The following is a 24,918-nucleotide window of genomic DNA, read 5'->3' as shown; positions in this document are numbered from 1 at the left end:
GGAGGAGGGGAGCATAGAGGGAATGCCCCTTGGAAACACAACACCACCTGACACATATGGAATGGAGTCTTCGCAACTTGGTAACAAAAACGCACATGTATGCCAAAGAGGGAATAGATCTGCAGAATGCAGTCTTCTCTACAGCCAAGCACTCAGCCAATGAAACAGAGCTGTGAAGGCTATCCATGCGTACAGACTGCTAGCAACTCGAAGCTTCTCTTGTGGCTCAGGCCATACCTCCGGGCCAATGGTCACTTCCGGCACCCTATTGCGGGTGCCGAATTTCAGGAAGAAAACGTATAGAACTTTTTATTAGATTTTTTATCGTTGCCAATATAGTTTTGGATTCATGTTTTCATCATTCAGGTCAGTGATTTGGCAAACATTTTAATTTCAGCGATCCCCATGTTGATATGCATTAGGCCACAAACCCCCATTTGATACAATGTATATATCTAGCACCCCAATCTACACTATAACATCCTCAGTATTCATTTACTGTAGAAAATGGAACCAAATAGTGTGTGGAGTTACAGACCCGGCCTAAAGGGACAATTTCGTTCCTAACTATCCATCATTTGGCTGGGAAACCCCTGGAACCCCCTCAATGACCCTTGAGCGGATATGGCAACACTGCGTGCTGCATAGGCTACTTGACGAGAGAGAGAGAGAGAGAGACGCATATATATATCACGGGAGACGTCGATTAAAATGAATTGGATTCAAAACAAATGTATGTATTGGGTCTGACTCTGGATAGCATCCTAGTGAACTATCCTACAGTGTGTAATCCCTGGTCGGGGATCAATCTATAGTGTGAAAACCACAACGATATATGTCAGCCGATTTCAAGAAATATACTCCTGCAGTGTGTAATGCTTAACGATGAGATGACTCCCCGACCACTTTAGAAGTCCTACAGTGTGTACCTGCCATTAACATATACTGTATGTTACATTCTGACTATACTAGCTAATCTACAAGCATTTGTTGCAATGCAACACAATTGTGAGCTTGTGTTTAGTTTTTGTCACTTTTGTGACTTGTGCTGGATCCCTGATATGAATATTTGTCTTCATATATATTAGACAGTCCGAATTTTTTCACATAAGTGTTACACTGGCGTATGCACGCAACGAATGTTGCCCTTAGCCATGGTCGGTTTTTCAATTCAGTAAGAAAAATCTACTTCTCAGCTATCAGTTGACAGGCTGTTGATGGCAACAGGCTGCATTTAATGCATAATCAATCAGCAGAACAGTCCTGTGTAAATGATTTACATTCAGGTTGACAACATTAAGCCTGCTCCATGTTTTACATATTTCTCATATCTCATAAGATCAAAAGCTCCAATGTACATTTGTACCAGATATAGCCTAAAACAGTGATATAAATTATACATCGAATCAAAGCGGTTTTATGCAGTGCTTCCAAGCACGCAGTCATCAAGATCACACCATCTCCAAATTTGAACAGGATTTCATTTAAAATCTGTAAAAGTAAATGTATGCTTCCACTACTTAAAAATGACATGCAAAATAAATGTTCCTTTTGTTTTTTACAACACACACAAAACAAGATCAGACCAATATGACATACAATTCCAATTTTAAATATTTGCGACAGCTTAAATCCCTCATCATAACAAAACAATTCCCAAAAATGCATTCCTAAGTAATGCATGATAACCCATCTGCCATCTCGCATCCCATTATCAGAATGCACTGCTAACTTTAATACAAGCATAAAATCAAATCAAATCATGTGTTAAAGCACCTGAGAGTTAATAAAGAAGGGATCCAGTTACTTACAAAAAAGTAAGTTTGTGTGGATGAGCCATCCACTGTTTGAGTAGAAGAGGGCTAATTTAGTTCATTTTTACACATGTTTTAAAAATAATGTAAGGCACAGCATGAGGGTATTTCAAGACATATCTTTGGCAATGATGACGCTGTTAAATTCTGGTAATCTATTAGCAAGACGGATTCAGCCGTACTTCTAAATGAGCATCATAGACAAGTTATATACACACACTGAGACGAGAACAAGCTAATTAGGGTCTGCTACATTGAAATTTCATCCAATTGAAGGGCGCAGATTAATTTATTCAAAAGTAGTTCAGTAGGATTTGAGCTGTTTTTAAGTCTTTCAGTCCAAAGTCGGTCTCAAGTCTCTCAACCCAAGTGAAAAATGTATTTTTAAGCAAGTTGCAAGTCTTGCAACTTGTCTTTCAGGTCTCTGAATGGTGGCCACGTCCAAATGTCACAGCACCATTTCTAGTGGATTTTAACAATGTATTTTCTATGTTATTGTAATTGTGTTTCTTACTTAGCTGAAACGAGGCCCATTCAATACATTTTGACCCTTGACCTCACCTATGAGACACTGACCAATGCCCGAAAGAGACACCGAGATTTTAGAACTCAATCAGCAGAAACTGTTGGAGCGAGACCCACTGCAGCAACCAACAAATGGGCAAGAGAGCCCCTCGCTAAGACCAACAGTGTGATGACGAGCGAAACACTTGATTGATAAAACTCTACAGCCTTCAAGCAAAGCCGTTTGGGGGAGATCAGTAGGCCTGTCACAATTATTACATAATAGCCTAATCACAATTATTTTGCATAATCGTCATAATCGTATCCATGTTGAAAAATGTTTTTTTTTTCTCAAACATTTTCCAGAAATAGTAGAAATAGCAGATCTACAAGCTCACAACGCGTAAGCTTGTAGATCAACTATTTCTACTATTTTGAAAATGATTAAATATGTCAGTAATTTCTGCCCCAGGTGTGCAGTTTTTGCTTACAAAGCCTAAAAGGCAAATAGAAATTAAGTTTTTATTCACACTAGACCCAGTGGGGGGATATGCGCACATGATTTGGCAACCCGGGAGCCAGTGAACACAAAAATGCTAATAAACAGCTGACATTTGGGGAAAGCTGCTCCAGCCACTGAGGAGAACCGGGCAGAAGAGATTTTGGGCTCACCACACAGACAGAGCTTTGTCGAATTATAGGAGGATGTTCCAATGTGCACTGCCAAACACACAATTAAATCGTTAATCGCAATTATTTGAGTGACAATTAATCGTCGACTTAAATTTGTAATCGTGACAGTCCCTATAGATCACGCAGCCTCCGGTCGGGGGTGAGAACTGGGAGCTGGGAGCCATTGGCTGTGGCTTGCTCCCTGGTCCGTACGCTGCCTGATCCTTGGGACGGTCAGGAAACCCCCGGTGGGCCCTGGCCGGCGTGCGGTCCACCTCCAACCTTGGAGAAGACCACGACATGGCCCGTCATCCAGCCTCCTCCAGGACAGGTGCAAGCTGTTCAGCCAGAGCCTGAGACTGAGAGGATGGTGGAGTTCTCTGGCCCAGCCAGAGCCCCAGCGGAGTGAGCGCTGTACCCCAGAGCCCCAGCAGTGTTGATATACAGGTTGATGCCTTTATACACGTGGTAAAAGAAAATCTACCTTGTTCCAAATAAACAAGGTAGATTACCGTATAGTTTTTGCGTTCCAAGGGGGTGTACTCATGACACAAACAGTCCTAACACCATATATTTTCGGGAGAATTAGTTGCACACAAAGAAAAGTCTTAAATCCATCTCGGTGCAAGTCCAAGTCAAGTCTCAAGTCTGTCAGAGCACTTCTGATTTTCGCAACTTAAGTCCAGCTCAAATCCAAGTCATAAGTCTACTGGTCTATGTTTAGCAAGCTAGTTCTGAGTTCCATGTCAACGGCTGATCATATCAGACCAGTTTGGTACTTGCATTTTCATTCACACGTCATCTGATGAACTACAAATGAATTTAAAAGTGTTGTGGTTGATTGGCAATATAGCCCTTTTCAAAGTTCCTTATTGATCTCTGGGAAATTCAGATTCAGACATGTACGTCTGTCCGTTAAGCTATTGATCCATTCTGCCATCCTACAGGCCATTCTCACATCTCTGAGCCGATCACGGCTGATCTTTGATTTTAAACACTTTATAATTGAACAGTGGTGAGCGAACAGGAACGTTTCTGACCCCCCCAGGTCCTGTGAAACAGCAGAAGGAGGTGTTGGGTGAGTTAGATGGATGTAACGTAGAGCCTAAGGGGGCTGGGTAGAGGACCACGGCCTGCTGGGTGAACCCATTGTAACCTAAATGCAGGGGAAGTGTCCGTGACACAGTGGCCGGTGTGTGGTTACCATACAGGCTGCCTCTACTTAACCCATTTAGACCGGGAACGCATCTCTGTCATTTTAGATGTCTTTGGCTAGTCAAAAATAGCAGATATACAAGCGCATGGCGTGCTATGAGCTTGTAGATCTGCTATTTTTGAAAAAATCGTGAAAATGTGTGCAAATCTTTGAACATAATATACATTTCACAAATGTTTGCTTCTGAGGGTCCCTGGAACAAAATATTTCGAGATGGGGGTCCGCGGACAAATACATATCATTTGAGCATAAAAGAAAATTGAGAACTAACTGATATTATAGCAACATACGTTTTAAAAAAAAAAAACTGTTTGGATTTAGAAGACATAGCATCCCCAGAAGCAAAGATTTGAGTAAAATAATTTTGCTTTAAAAAAACATATTCAAAGATTTGTAGCAGATCTACAAGCTTGAGCTTGTAGATCTGCTATTTTTGAATAGCCCAAAGCATAAAATAATGCTTATAGCAAAAAATCTAAAATGACACATATATGCGTTCCCGGATTGAATGGGTTAACCGCCTCCGCAGAGAGAGAGAGAGCTACTCCATTCACGGGATGAACAGCGAGAAAAACCTGACGTAACTTGAGCATTCGACACCCCTTCTTTTTCTCTCTGTCCCCCGGAGCCCGCCTCACCTCAGGCTGGTCTTATCTTTCCGCCAAGGGCTCCTGATCCCCTCCCAGTTGTGATTAGCGGTGACCATGTGCTCTATATGCACAAGTCCTATTGTCCGCGACACTCCGCGCTGCCCATCTCAGCTCTGAGGTGATCTCGGGATTCACGCTTTGCGTGGAAACGAGACTGGGGGTCGTGGCGTGGCATTTTACCAGCGCCAATACTCATGCATTAAAAACTTAAATGTCGCTAATAAAAGACTCTATATTAAAGTGTTTGTGCATACTGAATATACAATACAAATTAGTAAAAGGTGACGGACCTGTGAAACAAACATCTTTACAATCATGGTTGGGAAAAAAACACATTTTAAACTAGTCCAAAAACAAAACAATACGTAAAAGAAACTTGGTATCCAGTGGCACCGTCTCAGCATCACGACCCAGACGAGCTGCAGCGGTTTTTCACTTTGGGCACGACGAGGATTTCGTCGCCGTCTTGGATGCCGTACGAATGGAGGGCGCGGCATCCATATTTCATCTCCTCAGGCCCCACCATGCAGCACATGATGCGGTCGCTATAGAACAGCCTCATGCCGTTGACGGGCAGCTGCACCAGGGTCTTGAGCTGTTTCTTCAGCTCGCCCACCGTCAGCTCCAGACGCAGGCTGAGCACTTCCACCGTGTCCCCCCAGCGCACGTCCACCATGGCGCTGCGGGGGCTCAGGTCTACCTCGGCCAGCGGGGGCAGCTCGCCGTACTTGGAAACGAGGACGTGGTACCTGAGGATGAAGGGAATGTTTTTTTTCTGGCTCGCTCCCACAGCATTTTAATTCAAATCTTCCCACCAAACAGCAAAACAATAAACACAATTTATTTTTTGAACAGAAAAAAGATTAAATGTATATACACACAGCCTTTTTGTGTCATGTATATCATACACACATTATGGTGAATAAAAACAGCTATCAAGGTCAAATAGTAACAAGAGTGTCATCAAATTAATACAAATTAACCACTAAAAACTAGTTTTAAAACCAAACCATTTTTGTTTGAACGTCCAGAAAGTGAAGGGTTCTAGATGAAGATTTTGTAATGAGTGTTAACACATTGGGTGCCAGAGGTTTATTAAAATATTATACGTTGAGTGCCTGCATATCTTCCATCCACTTACGTTATACGCTTCGTGCTGTAGAAGCCCCGACGCGGAAGTGCATGTAAACGTGCGTGCGAGACGGCGGAGGGTCGACTAACGCCCGGAACAATAATATTTCCAAAGCGATCCTCCATTGCAGCGTGATCGCCGATCGAAAACGGCTCGCTTCCACCACGTTAAAAAGAAATGGAGATATTAAGCTTTTAGTCAAGGAGATAACATTGGAATGGCCGACCGGAAGGATTTTTGACATGGCCACATCCAGCCTCTCCTTCTCAGAAACTCCTTGGATGATCCCAAAGTTTCGTTTTAGCGCCCCACGTGGGCCCTACGTGTAAAAATAAAATTGGGTCAAAAACGGTCCGGACCGTTTACGGCACTCCTCGTTTGGATTATGAAAAACGGTCCGGACCGGTTATGGCACTCGATGTGTTAACTACGTCTAAAGTTCTACGTACAGTATGTGCACATAGGCGCATTTTACTATAAATCATACTCACGCTGAGCTGATATTTTACAGCCAAAAAGTCACCTGATATTTAGTTAAGCAGGGAAATATTATTGTTGATACTCCAAAGTGTCAGGTGATTTCCAAAACGTAGACGCCAAATTTACAATCTACCTGCATTTGGCAATTGGCTTGTGTTAAATACGGACCCTTTGTGTGTGTGTGGTTGGCGGGGTTGCTGTCATAAAAGTCAACAGAATGTGCTAGTTTGTGTAAAAGTGTAGGTGAATGCTTTTACAGGCCCATTTGTGTGCGTTGGTGAGTTCGTCGGGGACAGAAATACCACAGGGTTTTCTGCTTCTCGCTTGCCGTGAGAAAGCTCTCAGCCACCTCGGGGGAATGCAGGCTAGAGATAAGGACCCGGGAACGATTAAATAAAATCCAGGAGAAAAGGCCTGTGCTTTCAAAGCTACTGTAACAGCTGGGCCAATCAAAGCAATTTCCCTTCCCTCCCCAAAAACTCCCCCACAAAGCAAATCCCCTGGCCTGGGGTTTCGGGCCAAAACTTCGAAGCCGCCCTGGGAATTCTCGTCTAAGGCCACAGTGCACAAAGTACCTTTCTATGAGAAACCATTTAGCTCTAAACTGCTCTCATTTAATGTGATAAGCATGGCAGTATAACGGGAGGACTAGCATCACAGGTGATAACAAGCCGATATCCCAAAAGTCCTTTCTAATGGTCGTCCAGAATAGCAGGCGATGTTTTGGGCCGTGCATGGACAACAAAGTGTTGAAGCTAAAAGACAGAGCCTATCGTAGCCCAGCTCTCTGCTCAGTTCAACAGTGTTTTTGTATCTCTCACCGTTCTTTCATCCAGAAATGACCTGCTAATGTAACTAAATCAATACAATTCTCATTTCCTCACTTCCCTCCATATGCGCCTCTTCCACATCCACCCTTCTTTCACTCTACACGCCGTAAAGCTACGCCTTCACTCGAATTTCTGCTCTAACCCAGTTCTCTTTCCCTGCAAATAACACTTCCTTTGCTGCCTACGGTTTTGTCCGTTTTTTACGTTTCCTAAAACACTAGTTTAACCCCTCAAGCCCCCTCACCCCCCACTCCCGTCCCCTTCTCTACCAACACGCTCCCTTTAAGAAAAATAATCTCGTATACGTCTGCCGTTGCCGTGGTTCGAGGCCTGTGGAGTTTATGGTTACTCAAAGACTAGGCTGTGTCAGATCTCTGCAGACCCTGTGGTGTTCACCTGAGCGGACTCTGATCTCTGAGGGCTCGCCAGGGCACAGCCCCCATCCGCATCGAAAGGGGATAGTGGCCCGTCCTCTGCTCAGTGACCATGCCTGACCCCCACCCCCCTTCCCCGTACACCACCCCAATAACACTCACATGCAGTGAGACAGCCAGTGTCTACACACCAAGAGACTGGCGCCGGACCAACATGTGTGAATATGCCATTTATACACAAGCAGGAAGCAATGAAATGGGAGTAATAGAGGACGCTGTTGAACTGTGAGAATCTGAGATTGAATTGACAGTGGGTGAGGGTTTGCAGGATGACTGGCTCTCAGTCTCGTCTCACTGCAATTCAAATTTGTGACGCGTTATTCTGGAGCCATTTATATACAATCAAAGTACATACTAGACGTGTACTGTACATCATTCTTGTCCATTATTATGGAGGAAGAGTCATGCACCTAAAGTATAAAATATGGTTAAAGTGGTTAAAATAATTGTGACACATTTCGCTGGGGACCCCCTGATACCCCCCAAGTACCCCTGGGGGTCCCCGGACCCCACTTTGAGAACCAATGTCATAGCTGAACACACTGCCAGGAGACTAACCCATTTCTCAACTGTTTACAGTACGTACAGTCGTACACACACACACACACACACACACACACACACACATATATATATTATTATTATGTACTATATATCTCTTAAAAAAAGAAAATCAACCTGCTACCTTGTATATCGGTTTACCAATCAGAGAATTCATGGTACAAAGCAGTCATTGAGTGGGGAGAGACTGGTGGCATTGTCTCCCAAAGGTTAGTTTCCCCCCAGACAGGGACCGCGCCTTCCCTAACAAATCCCTCCCCCACATTCTGCTGAGGTTAAGTGGAATGCAGCCACCGAAGAGTGTGGGCAAGTCGCTTTCAGTGTCAGACAAACAAATATATATATATAATAATAATAGTAATAGAAATTGCATTGCAAACACTAATTGGCACAACTTTGGGAGGGTATTCAGGAAGCCCTTAACCCCTATTACAAGTCAGGTATACTTTACATTAATGCAACCTAAATACTGATTCTACCGTTCTGCATTATATAATGCATACGATCTAAAACATCCTTGAAGCCTAACTATTACTAACTATGTTAATTACACACCTTTGGTGAATCCTTGACACCTGAACATCAGCGGTCGTCTGTTATTCAGAAATACCAACGTTGCCTCTATGTTGCCATGACAGTAGTGCAGCTCTAATCTTAGATTAAGTTTAGCAGATGCTTGTAGACTAATACAATATTTTTTTTAATCTTGTACATTTTGTGTGAAATTTCATAAGTAGACTTGTTGTTAACTAGGTGTACGAACGCTTGTTTTATTGTTGTATTGTTTTATTGGATCTTGTTTAGTCGATACACTTGTATTAGCTCCTGCTCATTTGATTTTGCTATTTTTGTCTCATCTGTTTAAGGAAATAGGTAGCTGATATAATGCACTTTTACCTTAGCGCTAGGTATACTCTTGGTTGCTTGTTTTTGCAGAAAATGCACTTAGGACTTCTGGTGATTAGTAGTTTTCGTTCCCTACCTATGTTGAATGCACTTATTGTAAGTCGCTTTGGATAAAAGCGTCTGCTAAATGACTGTAATGTAATGTAATGTAGTCTGTTTTGGGGGCTGTTCTGCAATAATGACTGCGAATGCTATACATCCCTTACATACGTAAAAGGCCATAATACTACTAAGACAATATGTATTATTATCAAATTACATTAAAAACAATTGAAATAGTTGGAAGTGGGATTACAGACTTTGAAGAGTGCAATCCAATATTTAACTTGATTTCATGTCATTATCCTTGCTAAGTGCAATCCCATACACTAATGACACTAAAGCAGATCAGTTAGGGTGTTTTATAGGATCATTACCTTTTCTCCACCCCAAACTGTTTTCCTATTACCTGAAATCATACTTTTCAATGCCAATGGAAATGTGATCGCTAGAGGGAGTATTAAGCTCCCGTAACAAGGCTTGGCATGGACACACCACTAATACATTCCCACAGGACCGACGCAATAGTGGGAAATAAAAGCTTCTAAAATCACCCCCTACCTTTGATTTTTGTAGACCGTTTGTTTATAGGATAGCACAGAGACAGGAAACTCAGGGCAGATAAGAGATGGGGAAAGACATGCAACACAGTTTTCCAGCCGGAATCGAATCGTAATGTTGCGTGATTAATGGATCCGATTGCACTATCCGGTGCACCCATCTTTTGAGAAGAAATATTTTTAGATGGCGTTTCTGGCCCAGCATTCGTCTGGAGTTTTGTGACTCTCGGTGAGACTGTGTGATACATACTGTGTGTGATAGTGTGTATATGTTGACAAGTACCTCTCGGGAAGCTCTTCCTCTGGACAGTCACAGAAATGTCTGATGAAGAACCTCTCAGCAGCCTCTCTCTCCCCATCGGTCACCACACTCCCATTCAAAACGGTTACAGATGGCAGCCTGCAGAATAAAAAATGGTCACCCTGTGTTTATGTTTTTTTTTTTTTTTTTTTTTGGGCGAAGATCAGGTCCTACCAATCACCATAATGTACTATAAAAATATCCCAAATATTACCACAAAATAAAAAAAATATTGTGACATTTTTAGGTTGTTTGTGGTAACGTCTGGGATACTTTATGGACATTTGTGATAACTTGGCGTAAACTAGGGGTCCTTTGGGGTTACTCTGTGGTGATTAGGACACCATCTAACCATGAGGATCACAAGATTTAGCATTAAAGGAGCTCATTTAGTATATATGACTGACTGACACACTCACTGTACAAGTATATGTACAGTGAGTGTGTCGGTGTGAGAGTGCATAGACTGACTGTGCCACGACGAGGCTCCATCTCTCTTGCTTGCTGTAGGCCTGCAGCAGAGGAATCCCCTGGGCCTTCACCTCCTGCAGCTTCGGGAAAAAATTCAGCCGCTCAATATCGTCCCATTTTCCAAGCCCTGCGATAACAGACACAGAAACATGAGGGAGCAGTTTGTGACAGACACAAGAGGTCAGTTGACACACATTTGCAAAGAAAAATAAAAAAACTAGAAACAGTGCTCCTCAGAGCACAGGTCTCCGCCAGGTCAGGTAGGTTATTGTGGGCCAGCAATGTTCGGAATTCGCCAGTCAGGATGGAATATGAAAAATCGTGATTACTTGAAAAAAGATTTGTGCAAAAAAACGGCCTCCTGGTGGCACAATAATAGGGCAATATTAAAAGTGTGGCATTTGTTCCTCAACGTAGTGCAAATCTGCGTGCAAAGTTTCACCACAATCGGATGCTACGTTCATGATTTGCGGAATTTAGTTCAAAATGGGCCACTCCTGCAAACTTTAGATGTCAATCTTAGCCAATCAGGATGGAATATGAAAAATTAAACAGAGCCGTCTTGATCACATGACTATAGAGAGCATGTGTACCGATTTGCGTGAAATTTGGATCAAATCTGAAGGAGTAATATAAAATCCTCCTGGTATAAAAAGCAGATGTGAAAAATGCAGGGAAAACATATTTCTTTGGCCTCTAGGGAGTGTGCATACAAAGTTTTACACACATAGGTGCAGTTAAAGGTAAAGCGGCCTGCTATAGCACCACCATGAGGCCGAATTTTCAAGTAGCATTTCTTCCTTGGCCTAGTGGGAATGTGCGTGCAATATTTCACGGAAATCGCACGCTGTGTTCATGATGTGAGGCCTTTTGTTCAAAACGGAGCACTCCTGCAAACTTTGGAAGCCAATCTTAGCCAATCAGGATGGAATTATGAAAAATCTGGAAGACCCGTTTCGTTTAATGACAATAGAGATACTGTGTACCGATTTGGGTGATGTTTGGACAAAATCTGTAGGAGTACTGTAAAAAGAAATGCTTTCCAAAAAACGGCCTCCTGGTGGCGCTATGACAGGCCCATGTGAGAAATTTGGGGCAGAGGTTCTGCTCTGGTATCCAGGGAGTGTGTGCACAGTTTTGCTTCGATCAAGCCAACAGTGCCAGAGATTAGCTGACGGACACACACACACGGACACACACACGGACGGACGGACAGGGTGCAAAACATAGTCTCTCCATGCCTACGGCCTGGCGGTGACAATAAAATAAGAATTGTAATAATGGGAAAGAGTGAGGTCACACACACCATGGTTAAAGACAGATACTGAGGAATAAATTAGGTGTTTCACTGAATGCATGAACCATTTAGACCTGTGGCCATTTCTAAATCCTAACCCAAGTTTTCAAAAAGACTGTCCCGGCTTGAAAGGTATAACAACGTATGTAACAGGTGCACCAGGTCTAAATAAAGGTCTAAAAACGATTTTTACCGAATGGCTCTGAAGGAGGCGAGACGTCTAGAATAGAGCTCTCTGTCTGTGTGTTTGTCCATGGCTAATCACACAAACCACTGGACTGATCAGTGCCAAATGTATTGTGCACGGCACGCTGCCAGTAGGCAAGAACTTTTTTTTCACATAATTTTATATTTGGTATCTGTTTTAACCTTTAAATTAATATTACATTGAAATCAATGGGAATGGGGATCAGGCTGAAACTTTCTCAAATTCATGACATAGATGACTGTTAAGACCAAAATAAATGAAAATACAGAAATATTCATAAAAAAGGTGTAATCTGAAATTCTTTAGTCAAAGGCAGTAGAGAACATAACATGAATATAGTCTTAAGTAAACTACATAAAACAAATAGAGATGATGAAGATTCATTCATTAATTTCATCATAGGCCTAGAATGAGCTATTGTAGCTGCATAGCGCTTGTTGCCCAGCCATGAAGGCTGCCATGTTTATCTCCATGTTCAAACCTGTTGTGAACAGAAGGTCTGCCCGAAGCTATATTCAGATTTGTTTTGCTTGACCACAAAAGCTAAGAATTATATTTAGATAGCATGTTGTTTAGACAGATGGTAGGTTTGATGTTTACCTATTACACTCTCTACTTGTGTGACAATTTACCCTGCTGTTTGTTGATTGAGTCCAAAAATACAGTAGGCTGTTTTAGAATGTTTGTGGTTACTGTAGTGCTCCTTTAACCCAAAAAGCAACAGTTTTTTGAAAAAACTTATGTTGTTATGTCAGTGGTTCTCAAACTTTTTCATGTCAAGGACTCCAAAATGTATATGTATTTGGCTGCGGACCCCCATCTCAAAATATTTCTTTCCAGGGATCCCCCAGAAGCAAAGATTTGAGTTACAAATGTTCGCTAAAAAAAATATATATATTCAAAGATTTGCAGAAATGTTCAATATTTTTCAAAGATAGCAGATCTACAAGCTTGTAGATCTGCTATTTTGAATAGCCAAAGTGTAAAATAATGATTTTTAGCGCCAATTTAAAAATTACACAGATGCGCTCCAGGTTTTAATGGGTTAACTACACTGGTGACTAGACATTCATTCAAAAGTTTATCTGCCAGTGTCACAAAAGATTTCATTAATTGACAAAATCCTTCAAGGAAGTGCAGGAAGGAGTGCTACTGAGAGATCCTTTATTTGTGGATGGACCAAAATAGAGATATAGGGCCATGTGCTGTGAGTTGGAGACAACACAGACACTCAAACATCTCTGGCACGCGACTACGGTTACTCCGTCTCTGACCTGAGCTGTTGAGGTTGATGCTGCGCAGGTTGGGGAAGAGGCACTGGAGCGCGTCCCGAGCGTGTTCCTCCACAGACCGCAGGCTGTTATTGGCCAGCACCAGCACCTCCAGGCCTGGGTACATGGCTCCAAGCTTCCTGACCTCGGCCCAGTCCTGCAGCTGGTTGTCTGTGATCTGCAGCAGGCGTAGGGACGGACAGGGCACTGGGGACTCCGTCACACTGTCATAATTGTTCAGACAAAGGAACAGCTCCTCCAGCCTATAGGGGGCAAGCAGTACAATGACAGTAGTTATTAACCAATAATCAGTCAATATGATGAGTGTCAGCCATAAAGACGGAAATAGCAAGACATGCCATCTCTGGTTTACTTCCCGCATCTGCGTGACGTACACCTTGTTAGGAGAGCGGAAGCAGGTTGGAGTCTATTCATTCCAATGGAAGAGTAAACGTGAACACAGCTTCTGAACCATTCTTTAGCTCCATGGTCACTGAACTAAATATTGGACCCGGTCGTCACAAGCCACACAATATTTACAAGATTTTCATACTAAAATGGCTTTTTTAAAAGACTCAAATCAGGAGAGGATCAACTTTGTTATCGACCTTTCTCCATCCCAGCAACACACTCTCACGAGATTTGGGAATATAACTGAATAGTCCATCTGCATGTCTGACGGACGAGACATAGAGGGCTCTGTCCCCATAAGATGTTCTAAAAACTGATAAACTTAGATTCTATATGTGAATATAGTATGTGAAATCATTATGGACATATTCAAAATGAAATAAAATATGTGTTCCAATGCTCAATAATATCATTTTCCATTACTAACTGTCTTGGTTGATGGGGTATGGGAATCATGACATTTTATTTTACCATATATACATAACCAATACAATGCTCATCCACATGACATTGTCAGCCAGGGAGAGGGGAGGGGGAGGGTGGTGGGATGGTCGGGGGAGAAGCAAACCACGCCTACTTAGGAGACCATTTGTAGGATTTGTGTACTATTTATAGTGGCTCCAATTGGGATGGTGTATCTTCCTAAATTAACAATCTTTGGTGTCAGTGGTGACCAACACCATGGGGAATGATGTTGTTTCTAAGGATGCAACAGTTAAACTAATCGGTTTAATGGATTTAAAATAAAGAGTTTATTTTAAATAATAATAAATAAATAAAAACAGAGAAAGTATACAATAGTTAAGTGGTTAATCAGACTACCGGTAATCAATTTAGTCAATTATAAACATGTTTATGTTTATTTGTTAATATATAATAAATAAAAAAGTATATTATTATTACAATTATTTGAATAATCAACAGAGTAACTGAGAGAATAATCGCTACTTAAGATAATCAATAGCTAGCTGCAGCACAAGTCATTTCCTCTTACTCTGGGGAGTGCTGTGTGAGAGTGTGAACAGTGTCCCAGCTGATAAGTGTCTTGATAAGCACCAGGCGTCGCACTCTGGAGAAGACGTCAGCCAGGCAGGGCTCCAGCTCACAGCCGCTCAGAGGGTTCATGCTGAGGTTCAGGAAGTTGAGGCGGGGGATGCTGGATACGATGGTACCGACCTGACAACCCAGGAAGATATTAGAGAGGGCGAGAAAAAAAAAACGGTGGTGTAAAGTGACTAAGTACATTTATTCAAGTACTGTACTTAAGTACAATTTTGAGGTATTTTTTACTTTACTGAAGTATTTCCAATTTTCAGTACTTTTACTTCAACTCCACTACATCTCAGAGGCAAATATTGTACTTTTACTCCACTACAATTATTTGAAAACTTACTAGTTTTCAAATAGTTACTAGTTACTTTGCACGTATACATTTTTATATTATGAAACAAACATTAACCACTTTAAATCTATTTTATACCTAGGCTATTTGAAAATAGCCAATCTACAAGTTCACAACACGTTGCATCGCGACGGCAGGCTGGTTTCGAAGACTGTATAACACCCCTGTGTCAGTGGTTTATATTTACAAACTAATATTCTAATTCTAAAGATTATTAATCTTTAACTAATAATATGATATCAGACCAAAGAGGAAGGTAGTAGCATTTGTTCATTTCATTCAGCTAGAACGGTCTAATAGTTTGAGGAGATGGTATCATTTTACAGTAATGTCTATTCACTGCTTATGCCATACAAATGTTCTGTTTAAATGTTGCATATGTATCTCACTTCCTCCATATTCAGCATATCTAGTCTCATATCACAATATTGATATTATATGGATATTACCAATCCAGCTCCATTTAGCATACAGTATGGTTTCAGGATACCCACCTCTCCCCAGTCCTTAAGCTGATTATAGGACAGGTCCAGCTCTCTCACATGGGCACAGTAAGATGCAACCTCAGCGCGGTTCCCAGCTTTGCTGATTCCACAGTCATTCAACACCAGCACACTGGGCAGGTGGAGATGGTCTGCAACCAGGGACAAGTTAGTTAGTTAAACTTACTTACTAACACTCAAGATCAAGATCAAGGTAAAGGTAAATGTATATATTTTTCGTCTTCCATCAAGGCCGATTTTGGAAAAGGTATTCAATCAATCAATCAATCAATCAATTAACGCATTTCAATCTGCAAACTGAACACAGCAGCTACAAATAATAATAGTAGAATAGAAAAACTAACATTTAAAACATAAAACAACTGCACAACACTGAAAGCAGACCATTTTGTTGAGGAGGTTGATTGTGCTACTAAGACACCAAATTATTGGTGTGTGAAAAAAGTGGGGAAAGGGAGTATTTTCTGTTCCCCAGGGGAGGGGAATTTGCTTTTACAGATTCACCCAGCTGATGGTTATGGCCGCACTAATGCTGCGCGTTGATCCATTTTGCAATGGAAGCCAGTGACATGAAGCTACAAAGTGACGCCAGACACTTGTCGCTGTGGGAAGTATGTGCCGCGCCACAAATCAAAGTTGTGCTGGTCTCAGCTTTCATGTGGAACTCGGGATCCACATGGGAATGGCGTGACTCCAGTGTGGATCTCGGATCTCATTTGTCAGTCATATATGTCGTCTATATGACATGGACACTGTATGACTCCAAATACGGGCAACCTGACATTTCAAAAAGTATTATGTGAAAGAAAATGGTGGGGGTAACTTCAGTGGCTTACTGACGACGTGCACAAGAAAAATGTTGCTGGGGCGCAGATGGCCTAGTGGTTAAGGTGCATATACCACATATAGGCTCGAATGCAGCCTGACAGCAAGTTGCAGGTTCGATTCCAGAGCCCCACAGCCTTTGCTGGGTGTCACTCCCCGTCTCTCTGTTTCCTGTCATTCTAAAACTGTACTACCCAATAAAGGCAGAAAAGCCCAAAACACATGAAAAAAAAAGAAATATGGCGCTGATTGGCTCAGTGGTTTGTGAGATTATCTCCAGCCCTGTTCTTTAATCCATTAAGAGCGGGAACGCATCTGTCATTTTAAGATTTCTTTGGCTGTTAAAAAATAGCAGATACACAAGCTCATAGCTTGTAGATCTGCTATTTTTTGAAAAATAGTGGAAAATGTGTTCAAAATCTTTGAATATATATTTTTTAATGGAACATTTGTAAAATATTTTGTTCCAGGGACCCCAAGAAGCAAAGATTTGCGTTACAAATGTTTAAAAATATATACTGTATATATTCAAAGATTTGCACAAATTTTCACAATTGAAAAGAAATGTGCAGATCTACAAGCTTGTGCCGCGCTATGAGGTTGTATATCTGCTATTTTTGAATAGCCAAAGAAATCTTAAAATGACACAGATGCGTTCCAGGTCTTAATGGATTAATTTAGCCTGGTAAACCCTCCCTCCGGAAATCTCATTTCCATTTGATTTCAGGAGTGAGTCTGGCCTGAACCGCCTTTCTGCAATATTCGCTGTGGGCTGGAGTTGGGCGGGAGTAATACCGTTGACTGACAACCCCTTCAACCAATGATCGTTTTTCCCCTTCAGCCAATCAGCAGTTCATTTTGACGAGCTCCAGACTATGTGACGCAACGGGACTTTTGGGACGGCCATGCCGAAAATAGGTTGCCTTATTGGGATACATGCGTGTCACTCCCCGCCCCTGCCGGTTCTCTAAATGTATAGTTTTAAATAGGCTCTGTCATGATTAATTGACCACATATATGAAGTTAAACAACTAAATTCTATCCAAACGATATCTTAATAGTAAATTCCGTGCCTCAAAAAAGAAGTTTGAGACCGTTTTAAAAACTAAAATAAGACGTGAAGGCACTCGGACAACAACAATGGCTGCCGTTCGTCTTTTGTCGGCCCCAGTCAGGCTGCACTCGGCTTCATTCGGAATCACTCGAACTCGCCACCTGATTGGCCAACTGTCGCTGTCAATCACAGAACGATGTGCGACGACGCTGATAGGCTCCTCAGTTCGGCGTATAGAACGATTATTGCAGAAAGGCGGTTCAGGCCAGACTCACTCCTGAAATCAAATGGAAATGAGATTTCCGGAGGGAGGGTTTACCAGGCTAGGATTAATTGGCTTGAGCAACACTTCAACAGCAACTTGGCAGCTATGTAGCTGGCCAGGCCTGGCCGTTTTGTAACTTAGTCACCTCTACTGTGAACGCAGCGTAAGACGCAGGGTCAGCAGTACAGATCCTCGCCGAACAGTAAGCTGAGTTATTGACATTACACATAAGTAGCTCAAAGGCTTAGCAGCAGCTAGCTTAGCTCACTGACAGAATTGAATGTACACAGACCATGGCCTCATGACCCTAAGCCTAAAATAACACATTTTCAAGCAGAAATCAGTTATTTCCGTTGCGGAAGTATAAATTAGAGCCTGAGCGATGACAGATTATTGGGTCTGATGCCATTTTTGGAAGTGTCCGAGACCACCAAATACCCATGTTCTGATATTTGAGAAACTTTATCTTGTAAGCAAACACATAAATAAAAATAAACACTAATAACTTTTTGTATATATCAATGTATGAAAAAAACTTCAATTATACGCAGCGGCCCGCACCTCTAGTTTTATACATTTGCTATTTTTAACTAAAATCTTTGCTTCTGGGGGTCCCTGGAACAACATATTTTGAGATGGTGGCCAAATACATATACATTTTGGGGTTCCTTGACATGAAAAGGTTTGAGAACCACTGATATAGCAACATAGGTTTTTCAGAAAAAAAACATTTGTAGAATCGGCCTCAGGTCTTAATGGGTTAACAAACGTAACTCTACCACTGCACTCTGACCACTCTGGTGCATTATCCAAATAACTATTCACCAAATCAAACCATGGATGGTCACCTATCCGTATCCGGCCTTCATCAGTGTGATGAAGGCCGGATAGCCAAAATGTCATCTTGTCAACTTGAGGCATATGGAACAATAAAAAAAAATGACTTTTATTAGAGTGCAACCCTCCATAGTTTTATTTATTTAACCACTTAAGCCATAAAAAAAGTTCTACAAGCTCACAACGCGTCGCTTTTGCGATGCATTGTGAGCTTGCAGATCGGCTATTTTTGAAAACTACACATCGGCTGCATAATTGCTGATTTTACCGATGTCGTCAAAAAAAGTCAAATAATGGCCGATATATCGGCTTAACCGATATACATCAGTCTGGCTCTAGTACGAATGACGTTCAACAGAATGACCAGTATCACCTCTCACCTTTGGTGGGTGATCCCGGAGGGCTGGGCAGCACCACCACGGCAGGGCCAGGGCCACGGCATAACGGGAAGTTCTCAGAGATGTACTTCTCACTAATGACCTGGACGAAGGTGCGCTCCTCCTCCTCGTCAGAGGTCTGGTCCATGGTTGCCTCCTCTTCGTCAGAGGTCTGGTACATGGTTACTGCAGCCCTAAGAGAGAGAGAGTACAGGTTAGGGTTTATAATCATGTATGACAACTTATGACAACGTTTATAACGTATTATACGTGATGGTCATAATGCATTATAAGCTCAGTGGAACAGCACATTATAACTACCTTAACTTAGTAAGTAGTTAAATTGTATTTGTTATACGTTGTTATAAATAATTATAAAAATGTATAAAGAAGTGTCATAAAGCATTGAAAAATGCATTATAATGCAATATGATGCATTATAAATGTGATTATAATACATTATAGACCCGACCTTTAAGTAAAGTGTTACAATGTACTGTTCCACTGAGTTTATAATGCATTATGACCATCACACCTTGTTCATAAAAGTTGTTATGCATAATAAACATTTATAACAAGTGTTACAATGCCTTCTAAGTGCATTATAATGCATTATAAATGTGGTTATAACGCATTATAGACCCGACCTTAAAAATTAAGTGTTAAAATGAGAGGTACTATCAGAATATAGAAAGTTTTAACAACAACATGTTTTGGGGGGTAAAACAAGGTTTTTTTGTTAAAAAAAACGTTAGCTCTATATTCTGTGAGTGACCATTGCTTGCTATAGAGCAGAGATTCTCAAACTATTGGTCGGGTCGTGGGAAGGTGATAGTGGGGTCACATATTGCCAACTGAAAAAATAAAGATGTATTCTTCCCATTAAGCCACACAGTAGTACTATGTTCTGCTTTATATTTGTATTTACAAATGTGTACAGAAAGGCTTTTCCGATGCTTTTAAAGTACTTTGATAAGACACAAAATCAGCAGCATTGTAAATGCATTTTCTGATGAATATTCCTAACTTTGAAATTGGACTATTATAAATCAAGTGTGAGATCACCAAAAAAATGTCCCCCATAAAATGGGGTCCTGGTATTAACAAAGTTTGAGAACCACTGCTACAGTGATTGTTCACAGCCATTCCAGCTCTTTAATAGACAGAAAATAAATGTTCAGGTGGGTTACCACCAATTTCACCCAATCAGGAATGAGAACCATCGGCTTACATTTTATAGTTTATAGTATAGTTTTCAATTTTGTCAGCATTTTTTTAATTCGTTTTCATCTCTGTTACACCGATCTACACTGTAAAATGAGCTGCTAATGTAACTCTTGAGAGTTAAATTTCACTCTCTGAGTTACAGACCCAAAAGTGTCCATTTTGTTCTTAACTATAAATAATTTAGTTGGGCCCTCCCTGAAGGACCCCTGGGGTCCCCGCCGGACCCCACCCCACACTGACGACTGTACACACCTCCGGTCTGGTCTGCACTACGGTGTTGGGCTGAGGAAGGTACCCGGGCGGCGTGTCCTTCTGTGAAGCCGGCCAACCAGTGGTGACTATGGTGGCAGTACCAGGAACGTTTGGCATGTGCGGCCCTTTTACAGCTAACAGAGGAGAGACACAAAGCATTCCATTAGCCACACAAGTGACACTGTATTCCAGCCACAATATGACATAATCTCGCTGGAACAACAGTGGCAGTGAGACGCCATTGTAATTGACTCCTATTTGAACACATCACTTAACCCTGACCGGGTTAAGTGACCGGGTGCCGCACTACGAGCTTCTATTTTTGAAAAATCGTGAAAATTTGGGAAAATCTTTGAATATATATATATTTTTTAAAGCGAACAAAAAACTTAAATATTTGCTTCTGGGGGTCCCTGGAACAACATATTTTGAGATTGGGGTCCGCAACCAAATACATATCATTTTGGTGGTCCTTGACATGAAAAGGTTTGAGCCCCGCTGATATAGTAACATACGTTTTTCAGAAAACTGTCATTTTGTAGAATCGGCCTCAGGTCTGAATGGGTTAAGGGTGGTTCACAGAGACTGCACGGTATATAGCTACTGTAGGTGGAGGCCTCCGTTGCAACTAATGGAAGCAAAAACTACTTGATGACAGAGGATATCAATGCATTGGGAAGAGATAAGGTTATCCTTCAAACCAGTGCTGCTCCACTGCACCCTCTAGAGGAGATATGTAGTGTAGGACACTAGGAGTGTGTTTTGGGGTTTTTACAGCTGTTATTAGTGATACTGTATGCTATGCATATGTGGTAGAGGTGTGTCTGTATGTGTGGGGAGTTGGCAGTAGGGCTGTCACGATTATGACATTTTACGAGACGATTAGTTGTCGCTCAAAGGTTAGGTTTCTGCCGCTGAACTTGGAACATGATGAATACAGCATGAATAGTGGAAATAGTCGATCTACAAGCTCAAAACGGGTTATGATAAGACACGTTTTTAAGCTTGTAGATCTGCTATTTCCACTATTTTTGAAAATGTTTGAACATATGAACATTTCTCGACATGGAAATGGATTATGACGATTATGCAAAAAATCTTTGTATTTCTCTCAAATCATTACGATTAGATGACTATGTAATAACTGTGACAGGCCTAGTTGGCAGCAGTTAACTCATATACTGCCTAGAACGACTAAAACGACTTCTGTCCATAAGCCATGCCTGCCAAGAACGACTAAAACGACTTTTTAAAAAAAATTAAAAAATTAAAAATATTTTTTTTTTTTTTTTTTTTTTTTTTAGATTTTTTTTTTTTTTTTTGACCCAAAGACCAAGGAGATATGATTTTTCGAAGATATAGACTCCCATCCACTTCCTTGTTAACTTAAAACATAAAAATTCTGTATCTCGGCTCCTGAGTACTTTTTTTTTTCAATGAAAAATCTTGGCGGTGTTCAAACAGGCCAGAAATAATTCTGGCAGTGAATGAGTTAAACAGGTTGATTTTATTTTAATAGTTATTTATATTTGATTAAAAAAACACGAGTAATTTGGTCTGTAATTTTAACCTCTTTAATACAATAGATACTTCAAATCAATATTCACACCAATCTTCACATTCACATGGTAAGATTGGTGACGTACATTCTAATTTGAAAAAAAATCATAAAAACCAGCCAACTCTGCTTTTTATAGTAACAAGATAGTGTTTTTAGCTGGATTTGAGCTGGATACAACGGCACCAAAAAGCTTGGTGTAATATCCACCTTATTTTAAGTTTTCAAAATATTCACACACACACACACACACACACACACACACACACACACACACACACACACACACACACACACACACACACACACACACACACACACACACACACACACACACACAACACACACACACACACACACACACACACACACACACACACACACACACACACACACACACACACACAATTCAAATCACAATGTAAATCTTCAACAGTGAACCCATCAACCAGTAAACCAAACCAAAGGTACTATTTTACATACTGTGGGCTTGCAGTGAGTGCACTATTCCACCACTAGGAAGTTTTGAAACTTTTGACTTCAGTAACAGTAACAATACCTAAATATGATTTCAAATGTACTTTTAGGACCAGGGGGGTCCCCACATGATTTTTGGGGGGTCCCCAGATGACAGTTAAGTGACAATTTATGCACTTTTAATACCTAATTGTGTAAATATCTGATCTACAAGCTCACAACGTCGTAAGGCGTTGTAAGCTAGATCAGCTATTTTCACAAAATGTATCTGTTGAACTGAGTCAAACTAAATGTAAAGCCTCAACTCCTACAATTCCAAGTGCTTGTCAGGGTCGGGGTCCCCAGTTCAAATATGATTATTTTGGGGGGTCACAGCCTGAAGAGGTTGAGAACCACTGCTTTAAGTGACAGCAGGACGGTCCATTTCCATTCTGAGCAAAGGCAACCATTGCAAGTCTTACGCCTGTAGCGTAGTGGTTCTGTTCCAATGTTTAATTTCTTCTGTCTCCTTTAATTCACGGCGGATAAGTATTATAAGATAATAAGTAAGTAACAAGTAGTAACAAGAAATTATGTTTTAATGGTTTTCAACCTTTTTCATGCCAAGGGCCCCTAAATTGATATAAATTTGGCCGCGGACCCCAATCTGAAAATGTGTTGTGCCAGTGACCCCCAGAAGCGATTTTAGTTAGAAATGTTAGTTTTTAAAAATATATAAATTCAGAGATATGCACACATTTTCAAGATTTTTCAAAAAGATCTACAAGCTCATAGCTTGAGCATGAGCTTGTATATCTGATATTTTTGAATAGCCAAAGCTAAGTGGTTAAAATGATTGTGACGCTATGTTAACTCATTTTGCTGGGGACCCCCTGGTACCCCCCCAGGGACCACTGGTGGTCCCCGGACCACTGTTTGAGAACCACTGTTTTAATGAATTTGCAGTCGTATCTGTAATTTGCAAATGCACTTACGTCAAGAGTACACTGACTGCACTTCATGAAACATTTAACTGTGCATTGTTTCAGAGCACCATATGTCAGACACATCAAAACAGATGTATTCTAGGACCCAGGTGCTTCAATGGGGGCTCATCATACACAGCCCGCTGAACCCGGATCATCAGCCCTATCGGTTTCAGACAGGTGGTGTCTGTGTGTGACTGTGTGCATCTTATATAGCTCAGCCCACCTCCACAGTGGTTCAGGTAACCCGGGGGCCCCTGTGATGTTCTGTCAAAGATGGCTTCCCATTTCAGGGATGCTCTGATTCTTACCTCTGATACGCCGGAGACCAAAAGGACGGTCTTTTTTCAGCACATCAGATCAGGTGCCCCCCGTGGTGAGACAAACTGCCTGGTGGTGGTGGGCCTTATGTGCCAGGGTCTGCAGCAGGGGGTCTATAGCCTTCACCTGTTGGGGGAAATAATAAACAGCTGAGCTGAATGCATTTTACGGACTGTGGGGGAGGTGGGTGTGCTCTACTGTACTGTCAACAGGACTTGTGCTTTCGAAAACTAGCAATAATAGAACCGCAGGAAAATATTTTCTCATATTTTTCATTTCTTTTTTTAAAATTTCTCATATTTTGATATTTTCAACAGGCACGACGGCTGATCACATTATCAGTGGTGTAAAGTAACTAAATACATTTACTCAAGTACTGTACTTGAGTACAATTTTGAGGTATTTTTACTTTAGGGGAGTAACTTCAGCCCTATATACAGTACATATCGGCCATTTAAAAATAGTCGATACAAGCTCACAATTTGGCTTGTAGATCTACTATTTTCAAAAGATTTTTCAATACATTTTATACATTTCAAATCTTGAGAAATGGGACCTTCTGCATAATGAGTATTTTCTACTTTCGGTACTTTAAGTACATTTTGATGCCAATACTTTTACTCTAGTACATTTTTAATACAGTACTTTTACTTGTAACAGAGTATTTCTACATTGCAATATTGATACTTTTACTTAAGTAAAACATTTTAGAACTTTTTCCACCACTGCACATGTTGTTGTTGTGTGTAGGCCCACGCATTATGCACAACATGGACGTACACAGGTGGAGGATTGCCGTTTACAACACGACTGTAACACAAAGTGGGCGCTATAGAACATTCTGTGACTTCACTCATTGTTATCAAGTCGATATGATCGTGATCATATGATCGTGATCATAATGTGTGGCTACTGGTAAACAATTCCTCATTTAAAGCCACACTAACAGGTTGCTCTAGTCTAAAAGCACAGTAAAGTCGAGTTAATTATTTCCAAGTCAGACCATAAGGAAGACAATATTGGTCATGTTTGCCTCTCACATCGTATCATGTAATCTACACTCTGTAACGTGGAGCTCGTGAGTAAATGTTGTGATCT

At 41.2% G+C, this 24,918-nt stretch overlaps 1 protein-coding gene across 1 annotated transcript in view; it reads right to left on the bottom strand.

Moving 5' to 3' along the window:
• tecta (tectorin alpha) overlaps positions 1–24,918 on the bottom strand; it is a gene marked incomplete at its 3' end in the record, with an annotated part of 54,850 nt that overhangs the window by 29,747 nt on the left and 185 nt on the right. The window contains exons 2-11 of the mRNA XM_084074172.1: positions 23,811–23,946; positions 20,500–20,633; positions 19,024–19,214; positions 15,654–15,793; positions 14,752–14,933; positions 13,350–13,609; positions 10,571–10,697; positions 10,082–10,198; positions 5,267–5,605; positions 3,134–3,272 (exon numbers count right to left, since the gene is read on the bottom strand). Of these exons, the coding sequence (XP_083930298.1) occupies positions 3,134–3,272; positions 5,267–5,605; positions 10,082–10,198; positions 10,571–10,697; positions 13,350–13,609; positions 14,752–14,933; positions 15,654–15,793; positions 19,024–19,201 (1,482 nt within the window). The 5' untranslated portion in view covers positions 19,202–19,214; positions 20,500–20,633; positions 23,811–23,946. The remainder of the gene's footprint in view (positions 1–3,133; positions 3,273–5,266; positions 5,606–10,081; positions 10,199–10,570; positions 10,698–13,349; positions 13,610–14,751; positions 14,934–15,653; positions 15,794–19,023; positions 19,215–20,499; positions 20,634–23,810; positions 23,947–24,918) is intronic.

This window comes from Gymnoscopelus microlampas, assembly GCF_963454915.1.
Source record: "Gymnoscopelus microlampas genome assembly, chromosome: 12".
Classification (NCBI taxonomy): domain Eukaryota; kingdom Metazoa; phylum Chordata; class Actinopteri; order Myctophiformes; family Myctophidae; genus Gymnoscopelus; species Gymnoscopelus microlampas.
Note: the sequence above shows the minus strand (reverse complement) of the source record. Positions and strands in the feature narration are given on the sequence as shown.